Source organism: Stegastes partitus, unplaced genomic scaffold (genome assembly GCF_000690725.1).
Source record: "Stegastes partitus isolate 25-593 unplaced genomic scaffold, Stegastes_partitus-1.0.2 Scaffold552, whole genome shotgun sequence".
Classification (NCBI taxonomy): domain Eukaryota; kingdom Metazoa; phylum Chordata; class Actinopteri; family Pomacentridae; genus Stegastes; species Stegastes partitus.
The window spans coordinates 68,164-88,072 of record NW_007578283.1 but is presented as its reverse complement, the minus strand read 5'-3'; the positions used below and the strand labels follow the sequence as shown (position 1 = coordinate 88,072).

General features: G+C 41.2%; 1 protein-coding gene across 1 annotated transcript in view; it reads left to right on the top strand.

The window, feature by feature from the left end:
• LOC103362059 (collagen alpha-1(XIV) chain-like) overlaps positions 1–19,909 on the top strand; it is a gene marked incomplete at its 3' end in the record, with an annotated part of 152,543 nt that overhangs the window by 72,052 nt on the left and 60,582 nt on the right. Inside the window, exons 6-12 of the mRNA XM_008288317.1 lie at positions 3,958–4,110; positions 4,216–4,335; positions 7,428–7,592; positions 9,441–9,602; positions 9,902–10,071; positions 14,160–14,286; positions 19,048–19,193. Of these exons, the coding sequence (XP_008286539.1) occupies positions 3,958–4,110; positions 4,216–4,335; positions 7,428–7,592; positions 9,441–9,602; positions 9,902–10,071; positions 14,160–14,286; positions 19,048–19,193 (1,043 nt within the window). The remainder of the gene's footprint in view (positions 1–3,957; positions 4,111–4,215; positions 4,336–7,427; positions 7,593–9,440; positions 9,603–9,901; positions 10,072–14,159; positions 14,287–19,047; positions 19,194–19,909) is intronic.

Genomic DNA, 19,909 nt, shown 5'->3' with positions numbered 1-19,909 from the left:
GGAAATTACGGTAAAAACTCTTCTATATGTTTGGTTTTGTGTTACTGTGACATCAAACTACATATTGTTCAGAAAGCACCTCTAGTTGACATCTGTACTGTCAGTTTTCTGTTGTTGTTTGCTCAAAGATGAGACTTTTCATAACAGCTTTGTACTTTTTTTCATACTTCATCTCACTTTAAATCAGAGACTGTTGGATCCACATGTACGATATTACTGAATCAGTGACACGATGAGAAATAACTGTGAAAATTTCAGGCTTTTATCTTTAATAGATCCTGACCTCATCGTTTAAACCGAGTCAAATTTTTAACGTGCGAAAAAATGTGCAGAAAGTGAGTCAAGCGTAAAAGTATTTAGCCAAAGTTTCACAGATACTGTTTTAAAGTTCAAATCGTTTTTGCTAATAAGAAACAAGTTTTAAGCAAATCTTGATGATTTGAGATGGAATAAACCTGTGTGCATTCGGGTCGAGTCGGGTCCATCGTGCTTCATGTATTTCCACATTTTACGCCTCAGAACAGCCATGATGATGTGCTGTGGGTTCATGATAGGTTCAAGGCCAGGGGGTGTTGCTCTACTGGCAGTAGAGGACAGTGGGACAGCTCAGCAAAAGTCAAGCTTATTGTTAGCAATCTGTAACGTTTTCTTTCGTTTGGTGCTGGTGGGTAGTGCACAGTGGGTTTATAGAGCTTGAAACCTGCTGTCTGCTGAGGTTTTATGAGACTGAAACATACAGTAAACGTACTGTAAAACCAAACGGTTAGCATAAAGAGGCTAAACGGCTCCAGAAAGCAGCACAGATGGTGGTAATTATATGTGATGTTGCCACATGAAGACTTTGACATACAGAACCCCTTCCAATGAAAATCATTTTTTTTACCTCGTTAACATGTCCATGTGGGTGTTTTAATGCTGGAAGTCAAATCACGGGTGAAATCAGTTTGTCAACAACCACGGCTGAGCATTTCCACTCTGAAGCTGCAGTGTACCGACGAGAATGTGAAAAACACAACGGAACCAATCCTGTCAACTTCTCGTATCATTATTCCTGTTTGGAATCGGTTTTAAGCATGGATCACTCCGATGTTCAAGGTTGATTTTGTTTAGCATGGAGCTGTTTTACAGTGTTTGAGAAGAGCCGGTGAGCTGGTGTGCTCGAGCGGTGGAGGAGTGAGCAGGGGCTTCATAGATCTGCATAATGTGGAGAAAGCAAAGAGTTACATCCGATTGACATTTTAAAGGTAAAACTTTTAAATATGTAAGTTTGACATACAGAGAGGAGTTGTTAGGAGCCTGAGAGGGAGTTTAAACATGTAGAAGCAGAAATAGGGAATCCTGCTGGTCAAATGAACTCCAACATGGCTGCTTCAGTTCTGGTTGGGAACCTGTTGTGGACGCTGCTTCCCCCCTGCACCACTATCACTATAAGAGTAAGACTGTGGGAAAGGCTTCCATTAAAAAAACGCCACTAAGTCAGTATAAGAAGGCAAGAAGGGAGGATAGAAAGTCGGCAACAGAACTTTTTACGCAGGAGACCAAAGGTCGTGACCCTTGTGGGATCATTATTCTTCGCCTTAGGTTTCGTTTTCACTTGTTTGGTTTGGTTTCGGCACCAAAATGTCTTCATTATTAAAATACGTCTGTTTTACTACATTTGAAGCTTCTCTTCTATTATCTACCAAAGGTCCCAAATCCCACCTGTTCTAATATATGACTGGTTGGCTGAAAAGGAACAATGGTGAATTGATCAAATAAACAGCAAACATGTAGATTCAAGATGAATTTGTGATGCGTCACAAACAAACATGATCCTGGAGCAAATATTTCCTTTAAGAAAGTCGTTGAGAACGAAGTTTCGTTGAACAGGAAGGTCACTTTTGTTAGACAGCCGAGAGTTATGTGTAAAACAAGTGAATATAAATACATAAAATTTGACATACATTGTGTGAGACGCTTTTAGTTGGACACAAAAGTAACTTTGATATGCAGAGATGAGTTTTTAGAAGTTTAGTCAGTGACCCGAGAGGACGTTTAAACATGGAAAAGTAAAAATGGGGAATCCTGCTGGCCAAAGAAATTGCGATAAAGCAACTTCCTAAATTCACAACAAGAGCTCTTGAATCCACAGCTTGTCTGCTTTAGTCACCGGCGAGACTTTCTTTTAGAAGATCAGAGTTTATGACCCATGAAGGATCAGTATTTTTAGACATATGTTTTATGTTTAGTAAAATGTCACGGTTTGGGTTCAAATAGGGCAACATGGTTGAAGCTTCTCTACCATTTCATGGGTTACCAGGGTGACAAATCCTGCCTCATTTAATATAAGACTGGTTGGTTGAAGAGGAGCAATTTATAAGATAGATGGAAAACACATGTAGATTTGGGGAATAAGTTGCATAAAAACCTGCAGAAAATAATTGAGAACACAGTTTTGTTGTACGAAAACTTTATTTTTGCGAGACCAAGCTGAGAATTACATTTAAAAAGTCATTTAATAAGTGCATCGACTCTTTCCCTGCTGCCTTGCTCAACAGCACTCCGGTATTGTTTTCTGTTCGCCGGGCCGCCGGGATTAAAATAGCAGCACCCTTAATGACTGCACTGTTTTTCTGCAGAGACCCAGACTCGCAGAGGTTTCCTGGGCTCCCGAGTTGAAAGATAATTGGCTGATAGAAACGCGGCTGTTTCCTAATTCGCGTGGCCTTTGGCTCGCTGTGTGCCGGACCGGCTTTTTGTAAATGAACTGCTGTTGCCTCATTAGAGTCTGGTGTGTTTTATCACCCAGTAAACTGTTGAGACAAACAACAGAGTGGGCTGTTATTTTTCATCTGCTAAAACTAAGTGCCTCGCTCCTCTAGGGTTTAATTATACTGTGTTGAACTGAATTAGAATTAATGAAACACTTTGTAATACTTTGGGACAGAAGTGGCTGCACATCCAATTGTCCTACTTTTACCGCCGCAGATTTATCATGTGTGCGCTGTAGGCTGCTGAGTACGACTTTTACATCCTTTAAAGTCAGATTCTTACTTTACAATATGGCTATGAAAAATAGTTTCCTAGGACAAAACTGGGGATTGACCGATATGGGTTTTCTGGGTGCCAATTATTGGTAATCGAGAAAGGCCAAGAACCGATGTTTGGAACCGATATACAATAAATATGTTTTTACAGCGTGTGATAGCAGAGAATTCATAACTAGGCTTCTTCATTAATAAGGGTGACTGAATATGTAAAACAGAAAATGGGTGATTAAATTAGGATGTGCTAATGCGGTTATGTGGGGTCGACTTGAGATTGTTTTCTGCCGTTACGTCTGTTGTATTTCTCTATTTTCTTAATCTTTCACACTTTTGTTGCCCACTAAGGTCCAAATCTGAAAGCATTGTTATTTATTGTTTTCCAGAGCCGCTAGCTGTTAGCATAGCTTTATCCGCAGTGAGAGGAGCTCATTTCCTGGTTCTTGTTCAGTTTTTGCTGTTTCTGCTTGAGAAACATCTCTGAGACCACAGAGGCTGCATCACCTCCGAAGTAGTGCATTTATCACTGATCGATCAATATATACAAATACCGATAATCGAAAAAATGACAGATATCGGCCATGATAGTCGTCTTATCTTTGTAGAGAGATGTCTGATTTTAATGTTGTGACTTCTTTTTGTCATTTTGTGTTGTTTTGTGTCTAATTTTTTTTTATGTTGCGGCTTGTTTTTGTCCTTTTCTGTCTCGTTTAGGTTGGTTTTGGCTTGTTTTTTGTTGTTTTAGGTCTCGTTTTTGCATCTTTTTAGTCTGTTTTTTTATGTTGCGTCTTGTTTTTGTCCCTTTGTGTCTCATTTGTGTTGTTTTTGGCGGATAAAAACAATTATCTCGAAGCAAAACTGTTACCAACTGTAGATTATTGAGCTCTGTTGCTAAAATTCTCATTGCTTTCCGTTCTTTGTGTCTTCGCTTCAGAGGGATTCATGTGTAAGACTTCCGCCATCTCCGACATCGTGATCCTGGTGGACGGCTCCTGGAGTATCGGCCGCATCAACTTCAGGCTGGTGAGGACGTTCCTGGAAAACCTGGTCCGAGCCTTCAACGTGGAGTTCGACAAGACCAGGATCGGTGAGGAGGACGTCCGACACCCCTCAGATTCTAACGAAGTCAAATTCGTCGTCCAAGCGCCGTCTTTGTAACCCGTCATTTGAAATGCTCGTTTTGTGCGTGCAGGCCTGGCTCAATACAGCGGAGACCCCCGCATCGAGTGGCACCTGAACGCTCACACCACCAAGGAGGCTGTGATCGATGCGGTGAAAAACCTGCCGTACAAAGGAGGAAACACTCTGACAGGTACGAAGCCCCAGCCTCCCTCTGGTTATTACAGTCATCACGGTTAACGGATAGCGCTCAGAGGTGGAAGCTGGACCTCCGCCAGGCTTCTAGCTCATTACCTTATTAAATCCACTTCAGTGCAGTTCATTTCAGGTTAACGTCTTAACCCCTCTGAACCCTGAGCAGTTTTGTGGGCATTTTATCTCACTTTGGACTCATTTTTTTTTACTGCAATATGAATATCTCAGAGTAGAGAGAAGTCAGAAATACTTAAATCATAAAAAATAAAATTATAAAACCTGCAATTAACAACGTTGTTCCAAGTGCCCACAAATGTTGGCCATACTGTAAAAAGAAATGGTGGCTCTTTAGGATATAGAAGTTTTACTGCTTTACAAACACTGCCATATTTTCATCATGTGATTTTGTTGAAAATTAAAATAATCATATTTTAAGCTTAGATTTGCTTATTTTTCCCAGACAAAACCTAAAAGCCATCCATAAATTCAAGGAGAGTGGAACGTAGAATCTGATTCCTGTTTATATAGTTTTTAGCTCTCAATAATTGGTGTGATGTTGGCATTTAAAAAACAAAAACAAAATACAATTCCTGAGCTTCCAGTGGGTTTTGGAGTTCAGAGGGTTGAGGGTGATCAATGTGTGGTTGTAAAATGTGTATCTGTGGAGATGAAAAGTTGTAGGACTGTTAAACCTTGTTGTTCGATCAGGCAGTCGGATGATAAAGATGACCTCAGACATGTTGTTTGGAAATGTAAACCAGCTTAAGCTTTGCTAGCGAGCCACAAGTGAATGCTCAGATGTGGTTTAATAAGATGTCTGAGCTCAGCTTGTCATCTCAAGTCACATTTGATCATTTTTATTTTGAACATTGCAGAAACAGAAACAACAACTGGTGGCTATAAGTGTATAAACTGTGCAGGTTTCTCCTCCTCTTACAATCTGAACTGGTTACCAGCAGGCGGTTAGTGGGATTTGCTTTACACACAGTCAGCTTCTGGTGAAAAATCGTACAAAATGTTTCGAAGAGAAACAAAACAATCTGTCGTCATCGTCAAACCCTTGATCTCGCGCGCTGCTCAGAAAGCTGAAGCCGAAGGATCCAGCAGGGTTTCAAACGGTCCGTCAGGAGCTGAGGAAAATATCCGTAATATCATTAATAGACCCAGCAGAACTCAGCTGCTCATTATGTTGACAATCTCATTAGACAAAAACCTCGTCGAGCTAATAATGACACTTTACACTCATCACGTTCGAGTCTTTGGTTATGACGCTCGAGGCGGCTCAGAGGCATTTATCTGTCCTCAGAGGGAGACTGCCAGCGCAATCAAACTGTCAGCCAGGATTTAACTTCATATCACAATAATTCTTTAAAAAGTCCTACACTGTAAGTGGCTCTAATTTCCTGTCATTTTAACTGGAGATATCAACAAAAGAAGTCTGTAGTACATCAAAACAAGGAAAAGGCACAAAAAAAGAAGTGTTTTTTTTCCCACGCTGCTGGTTTGATAAAGCGTACTGCATGTGCCATTATGTTTTGCAGCACAAACCTCTAAATCTGCTGCATTTAGGGGTCTGATATCTGAAGTTTCAATTCAAAGTCTTTATTAACTTTATTCCAAAACTGTGGTTTTACCTTGAGCTGCACGCAGATGAAATGCCACCATAAACTCAGAACCCACCAAAGGCAACATGAACTATAATAATAAACTCATAAAGCACCTTTCAAAAATTAGGTTCACAGAGTAGTTTGTGGGGTAAAAACAGAACAGTAGCACCATCAATAAAACAATACACAGATTAAGAAATAACCATAAAACACAGTGATAAAAGTAAGACACGATCACTAGAAGGCTGCACAGTAAAATTAAGCTTCTAAACTTCTTCTGTCGTGTTTATACTCACTGTTGGCTTATTTTTTTTTGTACAATATAAAGTCCTACACCTCTATGGAAACAACACAACCATGGCTAGAAGTAGAAGGAACTGGAAAATGTCTTCTGTGCAGTATGACCCAGTTATAACACCATAAATCACATAAAAGATAGAATTACATTTGGATTTCTTACTTTATTTATTTAATAAAAATTCAAAAAACCTGAAATTAGCATTTATTTCAAGTGCCCAAAGGTGTTAGTAATAGTGGAAAAAACAAAAAAGCCATAGTGACTCTACATGTGATACAAATTCAACTACTAATATTTTAAATTTGCTTCCATACTCGTCTCCTTGCGTTAGTTTAAACGCTGCCTGCAGTTGGGCCGAAAAATCCATAAATTATTATCACATGACTGTTGGTCACAGTAATTTTAATGATTTTCAGTTGAGGTTTTCCAACATAATGGTACGTCACAGAGGAAAAGCCTTCAATTTATTCTATTTTTTACAGTTTCTGGAAGATAAATTATGTAATTCTGGTGATTCTTTTTAGGTTTATTTTTAAAGCTAACCTGCTTTTTATACTCCTGCTGTCATTTTTGAGGTTCGGTGGGTTGTTTTAAAGCTTTAATCCTTTCGACAGCACAGCACGCTATACCAGGCCGGCATTACGACTCCCGTTCAACACACAGACCGCTATATGGCGACTTTCTGTTACATCCCCGTATGTGAACAAGCGATTCAGTCATGAAAAAAATTATGCAAATGAAGTAAAATGACTCCAAAAATCACAAGAAAACAGGATTTTCACTACCTTGTTTCCAAAATGTTTGTAACCCATCAAAACTAACTAATAACAAGAGTTTGGCAGATGTCTCAGTATATAAGAACTGATCATTAATTGCATATATACCTGGTAGTTATGAAGTTTACCTTTTTCTTTTCTTTTCCACACCTGTATGTATATGACAGGAGTAAACTTCCACATATATTTAACCGTCAACTTGTCTACTTTTGATTGATTCCAGATATGTAACGATGTGACGTCCTCTTAAGAATTTATTAGTGATTAATCAAAACCATGTCTGATCATGAATTTCAAGCAAACTTACTTCGTGTTGAAGTGTGCAAGGAATACACATTTACTTAGTGTTGAAAGAGTTAAAGACAACAGTAGTCTTTAGCTGATCTGCATCGTGCCTTTCTGTGTCCAGGTCTGGCTCTGACCTTCATCTTGGAGAACAGCTTCAAGCCAGAGTCTGGATCCCGACCCGGCGTTCCCAAAATCGGAATCCTCATCACAGACGGGAAGTCCCAGGACGATGTGATACCTCCTGCGCAGAGCCTGAAGGATGCTGGGATAGAACTGTTCGCCATCGGTATGAGCCAACAACACTGACGATCCTGTAGAAAAGACGCACAGAGCAGATGAGAGTCAGTGACATTAAAAAAAGAACGTTGATGTTTAGAGAATGTTTCAGGAAAAACCTAAAAGACTTCTTTCATGCAGCAACAGCCAAACTGATGTATTTATCTGATTTATTTAGACCTTCTGTCTTTATAGATTGATGCTAAAAAAAACAAAAAAGAAGAAAAACCTCGATAGGATTAGCATATTTCTTCTGACGGCTCTGCTGAGCTTCTGAGGCTGAACATCGATTACTGTAAAAATATCGTTTTCTTGTCTTCTGTTTCCTCATAATCACAGGGCAATTTTAAACCTTTCAGAACGCCGTCTCCTCGGTTGTGTAACAGCAGAGCCGAAACGGCGGGTTTATTAATCAGTTGACAGAAAATAGAAAGCAAACAATTTTGGTAATAGGTTAATCATTTCACTCCCTCATCAGGAAAGAATATCAAACAGCTTCTCAGACTTGCAGCTGCATTTCCTCATTATAAACTGAATGCAGTTTGGGTTTTGGATAGTTAAAAAAAAAAAAAAAAAAGGCAGTTTCGGTGCAAGAATCACTGAAAGGAGACATTTGTGTTAATGAGAGCCTAATTAATAATGCTAATTATTATTTAGAACCTTTAAAAAAAACTGAGCAAATGTTTGATATGATGAATTGCACGTCTCTTCTCTTGCCTGCAATGAAAACAAATGTACACCTGGAAGGAAGGAAATCTCTGTAAAACTGTGTCATGCTTTGGGTAAAAGTCAGCAATCATGCAAAACACTTATTTTGGAGTTAATTGGCTGAAGCATAAAGGCACAGCTATGTGTTTTTTCAGCTTAGCAACCTTCAGTAGAGCTTTAGTTTGCAGTATTCAGCAATATCCACCGTCAGGAGCAGCAATGTGAGAATAAAGCACGAATGAGATGTTCAATAGGCACATTTCAGAGTTTAACAAAGTCTTTGGGCCTGAAATATTTTCTGGGCATTGTCTGCTTCCGTGACATTTTTCTAGAGAGAACATTTTCTTTGTGCAGAAAAGCAAACTTATCAGGCCAGAAATCACAAAGAAGGACAAACAAAAGTTGTATTTCGTGGAGTCTTTATTTTATAAAACATACAAACCCCATGTTTTTTGGCTCTGCGTTACCAATGCTGTAAAAAAACAAAAAAAAAAACAAGCTCTTGTTTGATATGCATTATTTATTTCTCTTTCTATTTGATCAGATCAAACACCAAAGAGAATAAAAAATAAAATATATAAGGAAAAAAAAAACACAAATAAATAAATAATAATAATAATAATAATAGTCTGTCTCTAAGTGTGGCTCTGCAATGGACTGGTGACCTGTCCAGGGTGTCCCCTGCCTTCACCCTGAGTCGGCTGGGATAGACTCCAGCGCCCCCGCGACCCTAATGAGGATTAAGCGGTGTATAGAAAAATGGATGGTAATATAACCCAAAATGCCAGTACTTAAGAGGTTAAAGTAGAAATATAGAATAAAGTAGCTGACTTCATGACATTAAGCTCAGATTTGGTTAGGTTTCTTGACTGGACGACACAACACGAAGGAGGGATTCAAGGACCATCAGAAAGCTTGAAATCCACCAATTCCTTTTGTTTTTACAGATTCTGGCTCTGATAAATGAGCCATTTAAAAACATACCTTTCAACCCTTCCAGCTGGTTTTGGGCTTCCGAGGGTTAAATATTTCATACGTTCATCAGTTTATTGCATGTCAGAAACCTATTCCCCACACCTTTATGTTTGTATTCTCCTCCTGTCAGTCCGATAACTCAGCTCGCTTTTTCTCTCTGTTTCTGTCCTTCCAGGTGTGAAAAACGCTGATGAGAATGAGCTGAAGGCCATCGCCTCTCCTCCGGAGGAAACCCACGTCTACAACGTGGCAGACTTCAGCGTGATGAGCGACATCGTGGAAGGACTCACCAAAACCGTGTGCGACCGCGTGGATCAGCTCGACAAGCAGATCAAAGGTCCGAACAGCAGCCGAGCCGTTCGACAAGCCGATGCTGCAGAGACGCTGCACGAGATCCCCGAGCAATAAAAACTCAGTCCCCAACTAATATAAAGCAGCAACGCTATCTAAGTAATGACGTGTCTAAAAGTTTGCACGGAGACAGATGTTGCATAATGACTTTCCAGTTTATCATTTGCACATACAGTGGGATGCTTTCAGGTGTTGGAGGCTGGTGTGAGTTGTGTTTACCAGCCCTTTGCTTCTGTAGTGTCTATTTGAAAGCAACCTGTGCTGTATGGGCTTCATCCTCTGCAGGTAACGGAGAACCCGCCCCACCGCCGACCTCCGTGGCTCCACCTCGTGACCTCGTGACATCCGCGATAACGGCTCGCAGTTTCCGGGTGTCGTGGACTCACGCTCCGGGCCAGGTGGAGAAATACCGAGTGGTCTACTACCCCGCCAGCGGAGGACAGCCAGAGGAAAAGGTATCCGGATTGTTTGTCGGTTCAACCTCTAAATGCATGTCTGAAAATAACTTTGGTGTCTTTTCTGCCTTACACGGTCACTGCAGTCTGTGTCTGTTCTGTGCGCTGACCCTCATACAGCACACAACAGAGTGCAAATTATTCAGTTCTTTTCCAATACTGTGCGATGTTCTGCCATGCTTCAGGGGTTGTGTTGCTCTGAGGTTCTCTTTAAAATACCCCAGATTGTTCTATTGGTTTTAAGTCATAGCTTTAACTTTGCTCCTCTTTCGAAAGTCTTGTGCAATTTTGGCAGTGTGCTTTGGATCAGTGTGGAATACTTCTGTCCAGCTGCTGCAGACTGGAAGTCATCTTGTTAGCCAGTATTTTGGTAAATCTGGAGACATTCAAATCAAATCAAATCAAATCAAGTTTATTGTCATTTGCTGTACATACACAGTAGTACAGGCAAGATGAAAGAGGGTTTCTTCAGGATCCAATAACTTAAAGCAATTTAGATAAAGAGGTGTTTGCATATCTGGATCAGCAGTTCAGTGTTCTGACAGCTTGTGGAATGAAACTGGTGATCATTCTGGAGGTTCTTCCTTTAATGCTACGGAAACATTTGCCTGATGGTAGCAGTTCAAACAGTTTGTGGAGAAGGTGTGAGGAGTCCCTGACAATGTTCAGTGCGGTTCTGGAAAAGTTCTTGGACAGAGGTGAGGGTAACTCTGATGATCGTCTCAGCTCCTCTAACTATCCTCTGCAGGGCTTTTCTGTCAGACATACTGCAGCTGGAGGACCATGTTGAGATGCAGGATGTCAGAACGCTCTCCACCACACCGCTGTAGAAAGTCCTGAGGATGCTGGCAGGGAGAGAGGCTTGTTTCAGCTTCCTCAGGAAATGTAGTCTCTGCTGGGACCGTTTGATGATCGCTGCAGTGTTCTTATTCCAGCTCAGGTCCTGCGAGATCTGCACTCCGAGGAACTTGATGTTCTCCACTCTCTCCACTGTGCAGCAGCTGATATTGCCATGGGTGCCATGCCTTCATGGTGTCATCTGTACATGTCATCTCTACGACACCTTTTGCATCTCCATACTCCCTCCTCCGTGCTTCACTGTTGGGACTATTCTTACAGTGTGGTAGTCCTGCTCAGGTTCACAACGAACTCATATGACCAAAAGTGCTTTCAACATTCACCAGGCTTCTTTTATTGTTTTGTAGCAAAGTTTACTCTTAAAGATTTGTCACGAAAAGAAAGCAAGTTTTTTTTTTTTTCTTGCACCTTGTCCATAAAGGCCGATGTTATCAACTGTCCTTCACACTGTCTGAGCTCCACATACAAGGTGTGTCAGAAACATTTCAGGACTGGTGTCACAAAAGATGTATTTCAAATCCAAACTACAAGTTTTCCCCTTCAAAGTAATCCCCCTGGAGTCTAACACACTTCCCCAGCCTTCTCTGCCACGCTGCCATGCACTCCTGGAAGGATTCTTCCAGGATCCTCCGCAGCTCCGTCGTCACAGCCATCTTGATGTCATCCATGTCTTCAAAATGGGTCCCCTTGATGACCCCCTTGAGCTTTAGGAAGAGGAAAAAGTCCCACGGAGCCAGGTGGGGTGAGTAGGGAAGTTGCTCCAGCACGGCGATGTTCTTCTCAGCCAGAAACTGTTGGATGCTCAGGGCATTGTGAGCAGGCGCGTTGTCATGGTGAAGCAGCCACGACTTGTCCTGACACAACATCTCGCCTCTTCTCACGCACTGAACGAAGAGAATGCTGCAGGTTCTCTTTGTGGACGTGCTGGTTGATCATCTGAAGGGGAAAACTGATAGTCTGTAGTTTGGGTTTGAAATATATCTTTTGTGACACCAGTCCTGGAACTTTTCTGGCACACCTCATATGTACTGTGATTTCCACTGATGACCACTGTGCTAAACCTGAAGCGCCTGCGTGTCTGTTTTTCAGAGCTAGATTGTAAAAGTAGCGTACTGTCCGCGGTGACATTTTAGGAGCCCTGATTAGTGGCACTATGGCTCGGTCTGTGCCTACTAGTTACTGCTGCAGCTGTATTTCTTCAAATTTTTAGTTGGTCACTGATCTTCCTGTATCCTTTTCCGTCTTTGAAATCTCATAATCGGATTTTCAAATTCTTCCGTCGGTTCTTTGCCATGTGGAGCCCTGATGCGGACATGCAGATAGACTCGGTTCCCAAACTGAGAAAGGCCATTTTATAACCATGATGCAGTGAATGGAAATCACAGGTGTACTCACTTTTGTTGAGTTTCTCCTTTGATGTTTGCATTTTCAATATATCCATCCATCCATCCATTTTCTATACACCGCTTAATCCTCATTAGGGTCATGGGGGGGCTGGAGCCTATCCCAGCCGACTTAGGGTGAAGGCAGGGGACACCCTGGACAGGTCACCAGTCTATCACAGGGCTACACTTAGAGACAGACAACCAAGCACACTCACATTCACACCTACAGACAATTTAGAATCACCAATTAACCTCAACATGTTTTTGGACTGTGTGGGAGGAAGCCAGAGAACCCGGAGAGAACCCACGCTGCACGGGGAGAACAGAAAGATTCCGGTGCCCCCACCGGGACGCGAACCGGCAACCTTCTTGCTGCGAGGCAACAGTGCTACCAACTGCGCCACCCTGCAGCCCTATTTTCAATATAATCCTTGTTTTTGATTTGAGCAAATACTATACGGTTCAACTTGGCAAAAGTTCAGTGATTGAGATGTGATTCAGTTTTGAATCATTTGATATTGAAGTGCTATTGCAGAGGGTTGTATTCACTCCCTTTGTGTACTGTACTTCTGCTGTTAACAGGACTTCTAAAGCTTGTTTTATAGTTTCCCTGCTTCAATGAACAGTACTGCTGCTGCTGTGGACCCACAGTTTATACAGGATACCAAGCTTTTTTTTTTTTTTTGAAGTTGCCTAACAAAATGCAAATTAATTCCATTTTACTGATTATTAGGTACCTCGTCTGGTTCTCTGGCTTTTTATCAGTAACCAAAGGGGGTTTCCTTTTGTCGCTGTAATTGGTGGAACTTTGCTCCTGATTTCCCTGAACGGGGCAAACAGAATGCTGACTTACTGATGTAATGGCAGCATTTTAATTAAGGCTGCTCCTGCTAATCCTTTTAGGGTCACTTCCACACGTTCATTTCTCGGAGTGATCTGCATGATAAATGGCAACAGTTCTGCACAATTTGCACTTATGGAATCTTAAAACCAAGCGCGCCCTCACGCCGTGGTAAACCGTCATCTTCTTGCTTAATTTAACAGCCATTAGTTGTGGCACTATAAAAAAACGGCGGAGACACCTAACGCATAAGCGCACAATGAGAAAACAAATGAGGCTATAAACTTGTAATTTGCATTTGTTGCAGAGTTGATTTGTCCTTTAAGTGGGTGTCCTCAGCTGTGTCCTCACTCAGCACTGAGCATCTCCATTATGATTTCCTGCCTGTTGTAGGTGTTTTCCCCGGTGACACAAGTGCAAAACATTTGATAACCAGTGTGGCAAATTGATTTCTGGAAGTTTCCCTACCTGTGTAACCACACAGACATGCAGTGCTGTAATTTTTTCGAAGTTTATATTTATGTTTATGCTCTTCCCTCTTATTTTTATCCAGTTTCTCTTTGATGTTTATTACAACTTGCAGCTGGAACGGCTGCAGTTTCCCCACAAGGAAAACTGAGGTTTCATCAAAGCTAATCTGATCTAGTTACACTCAATTTAAATCTCTTTGGTGAGGAGCTGAATGCCTACAGCAACACGTGGAGCCATTTCAACCTTGTGATATGCGGTCGCCTAATAAACAGTGGCTTTTTTTTTTTTTGTATATTCTAATACTTTTTGACATACAAAGTGGTGCTGTCTGTTTCAAACAGCACAAAACCGGAGCTAATTACGCTAATTTTAAAATAATAGCCACATCAGACATTAAGGTATCAGAGGACGCAGCTGAAATCACTTACGAACGTGACAAACAAATGGCCGGTGTTGGCTGTGTCATTGAAATGTTCGAGTGTAAAGCACTTCTGTAACATCCAGGCTAAGACGCAGTGCAATCTGTCTTGAAGGTGGTCCAGGGGACGGAGAACAGCGTGGACCTCAACTACCTGAACTCTCTGACGGAGTACCAGGTTGCTGTTTTCGCCATCTACCGCAGCTCCGCCAGCGAAGGCCTGAGAGGGAGCGCCACCACATGTAAGTCTAAATCTTCGCAATGTCTTTAACGAATGAAGAAGGAATTGTTAAATGGAATGCCGGTAGAGCTGCGAGTAGCTATCTGAAAAATTAAATTATGAGAACAGATGTTTTTCATCAGTATGAAGGCATAATTTTTGACATCAGGCACTGCAGTCGGCACTGTAGTTTTAGCTTGATGCCTGTTATGTTCCAGCCTCTAGGGTCAGCTGGATGTAACAAAAAAACTGTTGTGGTGGAGCAATTTGTAGCCCAGTAATGTAAATGAATACAAAAAACCCCTGTGATAATACAAAGAAAACGAGTGGATGTTGGTAAAATCAATGAACCAAATATAACCAAACTTTAATCCAACACCTAACAAAAGAAACTCAAACAACAAGTGCCTCAAACCACACATAACGAAAAAATGCGACACGCAGGGTAACTTCTGAACTGAGTTGGAGGCACCAGGGTGAACTGTTCAAATCCCAGCCACCCCGACTGAGAGTTTAGTTGAGGTTTTATTAGCCAGGATTGGTGATTGCTGGGGTCTTGGAGGAGGGCCCTGGGTGGTGGACCAATCAAGGGTGATGGGAGGGCTGAGAGCAGGTCTGAGACTCCGGGGCATTCATCCCCGATGCTTGCCAGGTGGGATCTGGAGCACGGTCTTCAGCCAGCTGTAATCAGCCTTAGTCTTCACAAGCTGTCTCCCCACACAGAGGCAGCACAACGTCCACCACAGGAGCAAGAGGCCCAAACACCGTAACAATGTCAAATTATTAAATATTTAATATCTACCCATACTCAATACATTTTCCAAGATAATAGACTCGAGAACTGTTGTAGATTAGCTGTAGTATCCATCAGGTGAGGCCTCTTGCTGATCAATAGTGTAGTAACCAGAGGAGGTGGGCATTGTGGGGCATTTTCAGTTTCGCAGCAGAAGTGTGACTGGAGGAGAAAGGAGTCGAGGCAATGGGCACTGAACAAAATCAGGCACCTTTGCTTCGGAGCTGTTGTTTTAAAGCAACGTCATTTAAATATGATGTGTGGCACAGCTGTATCTGCTGTTTGTGACACAACTGTACAGATGTTAGACAGGTTTTATGTATCTACTGTAGAGTACAAAAGAGGTGTTGCACAAATAACAACTGACACATATTATGAGTGAATGATATGTGTAATAGACACACATAAACACAGATTTGTCAGTTGTGCTCCCGACATAGTTCCAGCTGTTGTGCCTCTTTTGTTTGCCGAAAAGACTTCATCGAGGATGCATCGAGGTCTCTCTCTTCGACATGCATTTTAGAAACTGGGACATCCTTCTCGATGGCACTCTAAGATTGATTTCCGGGGCCATGCAGGAGGACAGGGGAGATGAGGAGGCTCTGAATGGTGAATTGAGATGAGTCTGTGCAGTTTTGTCTCCCCATGTACACCTCTAGTTTGTGTAATTAGTTTTTGAACCCTTATGTGTCACTTTGCTTCCTGCTTCAGTTTGTTCTACTAGTTTTTGTTGTTTTTGTTGTTTTTTGCTAACCTTTGCCAGCTCCCTGTATTTTTGAATTGGACTTTAAGAACTTTTCTACCAGTTTCAGATATTAAAGCTTTTTTTTTTTTTCAGGTTCAAGCAGATTTAAACTTTCAGGACTTGTCTGTACAATTTGGTTCAGGCTCCACGCTGTAGTTGAACTGACATGAGCCCAGTCTTAATATTTATTTGCCACTTTGGTTGCATTTTGCAGCACAGTTGAGTTTAAACTGTCATGTCAGTAGTTTTACTAATTCATGTCATCCTCCTTGTGTGATGCTTTTTATGGAATCTCATGTAGAAATGGAACCATCAATTGATTTAAATATATTACAGACATTGAACTGAAGCTTTAAAAAACTATAATGCAAATCCAGTCGCAATATTTAGTTGAAAATTTGCAATCAGATGTTTTCCCTAAATTGTTCAGCCCGAGTTGGTGGAAGACCTTTTGGATTCTGTGGGTTGCGAGGTGGGGCCTCCGTGGATCAGGTTTACATCCGGTGTGTCTTCTAAATGCTTAATCAGATTTAGACCTGGGGAGTTTGGAGGCCGGTTCAGCAGCTTGAGCTCTTGGTCGTGTTCTTCAAGCTGAGCAGGGTTTGTGGTGTGAAAGGACACACTTTTCTTTGCAATGTAAAGCAGCAGCAGTCACCCAAAACCTGCAGACAAGTTTGAAGAGCATGCTGTCTTGTAAACACTTTTGAATAGTCCTTGAAGTACTCATCTGTGATGTGCTGTGCAGTCGGGTAACCAAATCTAAGCTTCCAACTGGGATATTTGTGTGAAAAAAAAAAAAAAAAATTACCAAAAGTATAACAAATTCTAAAAACAATCTGCTCTCCATGGATCAAATGTGAAGCAAACACTGACTCATATTGACTCATTTTGAAATTAGGGGAATTTTTGGCTGAACTGCCAGCTATGTTTTACACAGGCAGAAAGGAGGTAAGTATGAAAACAAATTTAAACATGTATTTAGAAAGATGTCTTTCATAACACCCTTAGGGATCTTCTATTTAAAAATAATCAGAAAAAATCAACTATTGTTTTTTTTCTTTATTTGTGGCGTTATAACTGAGCCATACTGCACAAAAGATGTTTTTGAGTTCTCTCTAGTCATTGTTATACTGTTTCCATTGAGGTGCAGGACTCCATATTGCAGTGAAAAATGAGCACACAGTGAATTAAATTGTGACTGGAGCAAAAAAACAAAAACAAAAACACCCAAAAACTGCTTGGAGTTCAGACGGGTAAACGTTTCTTTGGATAAAAAGTCCCTCTATTTTTCTCTGAAGGAGCGAAAGGAATGGAAAGCAGCAGCATATCTGTAGTCTTTACACTGAGTTCAAGAGATGACACTCGTGGCCAGCTCATTACCACTGAGATACAGCATCTGGAATAGAAACACTGATCAGCCGGCAGATATGTGTCATACTACAGCAGAACACGCTGAATCCAGGCCATAAAAGCCACACAGGTGTTCCATTATGCATTCGCGCGCTGCTCCTCCGCCGCTGACAGGACGCCTGTGGTGAGTCCTAATTCTGCTCGTGTTGCCCGAGGCCTCGTCCTGACGTCTGAACCGGAGCCTGGCAGGATTTTCTGGCCTCTTTCAGCCTGACGGATGACAGGGAATTCCTCCCCGTCGGTCCAGGATGAATGCTAAGCCACGAGTCGACCTTGTGGCAAAGTTAATGGTGTTTGGCTGTTGCTCTGAGCTTCCGCCGCTGCTTTCTCTGGACCAGCTGGATAAGGCTGCAGATGAAACCTGATGCTGCAAACGGATTGATTTCGGGCCACGTGTCTGATGGAAAACAGTAAACAGGAGAAGGAAAATTAAGAGAAGTAATAAATGAGGAGTTGGTTTTAACAATACTTTCAAACAGTATTTTGGCCTCTGAAGCCCAGGTGTTTTTCACTCCAGTCACATTTTTACTCACTGTGGGATCAGTTTTTACCACAACATCAAGTCCTGCACCTCTGTGGAAACAGCACAACCATGAATACAAGTAAAGAGAACTCAGAACTACCTTCTGTGCAGCATGATACAGTTAAAATGCCATAAATCCTAAAAAAATAAGAAAAACAAACGTTGACTTTCTTGTTATTCTTACAAAAATCTTGAACAGAGAAGAAGACATTTTGGTGAACGATCTTGGTTCAAAGTTTGGGTTTGGTTCATTTTTCTGAAGGAAGCAGAAGTTACACAATTACTTCAAGGACTGTAGGAAAGCTGGAAATCCATCAGTTCTTTCGATTTTTTCTGTTTTCAGGTGACAACCTGTCTAGCTTTGATGCCTTTTTTGATTTAGATAAAGGTTTTGCAGCTTGATTTAAGTCAGAAACTCTGAAGAGCTGTATGTTAAATGAAAAGTAAATTTCTCCAAAGCTGTGTAAAATAAAGTACACTTACTTCAGTACATTTTGATGCACTTTACTTGACTGTTTCCATTTTCTGCTACTTTATACTTCAACTCCACGACAAATGAGATGCACATGTGTTGGACTTTTACTGGAAATTGCTTTTTTTTTTTTAAAAAATCATTTTAATTGCTTTTCAGGGTTTGCTTAATAATGCAAAATATAACCTACAAATTAATGATGACATAATACTGCAGATTAAGATTAAACTTTGTTGATCCTCAAAGGATAATTTACAAGCAACAGATAAAACTCCCGCCTGTACCAGCTTCAACATTCGTACATCAATAATTATGATGTCTTTCTGAATTATGCCATTCTGCATGATGAGTACTTTTACTTTTGGTACTATAACTACACTTTGATGCAAAAATGTTTGTACTTTTACTTGAGTAAAACTTGAAATGCAAGACTTTGACCTGTAACAGAGTATTTCTGCACTGTGGTATTGGTTCCTATATGTAAGTGCCGTGTCTGAGAACTGCTTTCACCTCTGCAGAGCACATTAAAGACACCAACGGGATGAAATATATCAGACTTAATAAAACTGGACCTTTGCCTGACATTTAGATTTTTATTGAATTCTCCTGAAGTTGTTGTTCAGAACTTCAAAATGTGCCAGTTGACAACTCAAGATCAAATCTTGCACCAACGTGTAGCTCCTGTTGGTTTATTTAGTGCACCTGGGCTTCTTTTGAGGCGCGTTTCAATCGGTTGCACTTCACCACATGTTGATTAATATATAATGAACGTGTTTGAAATAAATCTCACATACAGTTTGTAGTGCGTGAGCTCCTAACAAAGCTCCTTGTGTCCTGCAGTGGCCCTGCCGATGGTCAACGACCTGGAGCTGTTTGATATCACGCACAGCACCATGAGGGTCCGCTGGAAGATCGCCGCCGGGGCTTCTGGGTACATGATCCTGTACGCGCCGCTGACGGAGGGAGACGCTGCAGATGAGAAGGAGGTGAGCAGTGTTTGTGTTGAGAAGCAGAGAAGGAAGTGAGTAAAATCAAACACAGTAAACAGCATTGGAACAGTTTTCCAGCTGTTGCTTTGGAGCAGGGCTGCTGTTTGCTCAACGTTCGTCCAAACGACATGTCCAGTGCATCGCATTTATTTACATCAGAAGGTCAGAATCAGAAGGATAATTTACTGATTTGCTGTTCTACACAGGCCTACTTGCAGCTTCATACCTGATCCAAGTTACAGAATTCGTCCTTTGCTTTATGAAGGGATCCAGTTTTGACCTTCTGAACTACAAAGCAGTTTCTGGGCGTTTTTTTTTTTTGCTCTTGTCACACTGTTGCTCACTGTGGACTCATTTTTCACTGCAACATGAAGTCCTGCACGTCTATGGAAACAACACAACCAAGAGTGGAAGTAGAGAGAACTTATCTTCTGTGCAGTATGATCCAGTTATGATGCCGTAAATCGTAGACAAAGAAAAAATGAAAGCTGAATTTCTTTGATTATTAATTTTTTATTTTTTTCAAAAAAGAAAGAAAAAACTTGGACTCAACCTGTACAACACTGTTCAGCGCTCACAGATGTTACAACACTGGGAAAAAAACAGTAGCGCTGCATATCATAAACATTCAATCACTTAGATTCAGTATTTGATTCCGTACTTGTCTCCTCTCTGCTCCGTGTAAACACAGATTGCAGTTCAGCTGAAAAGTC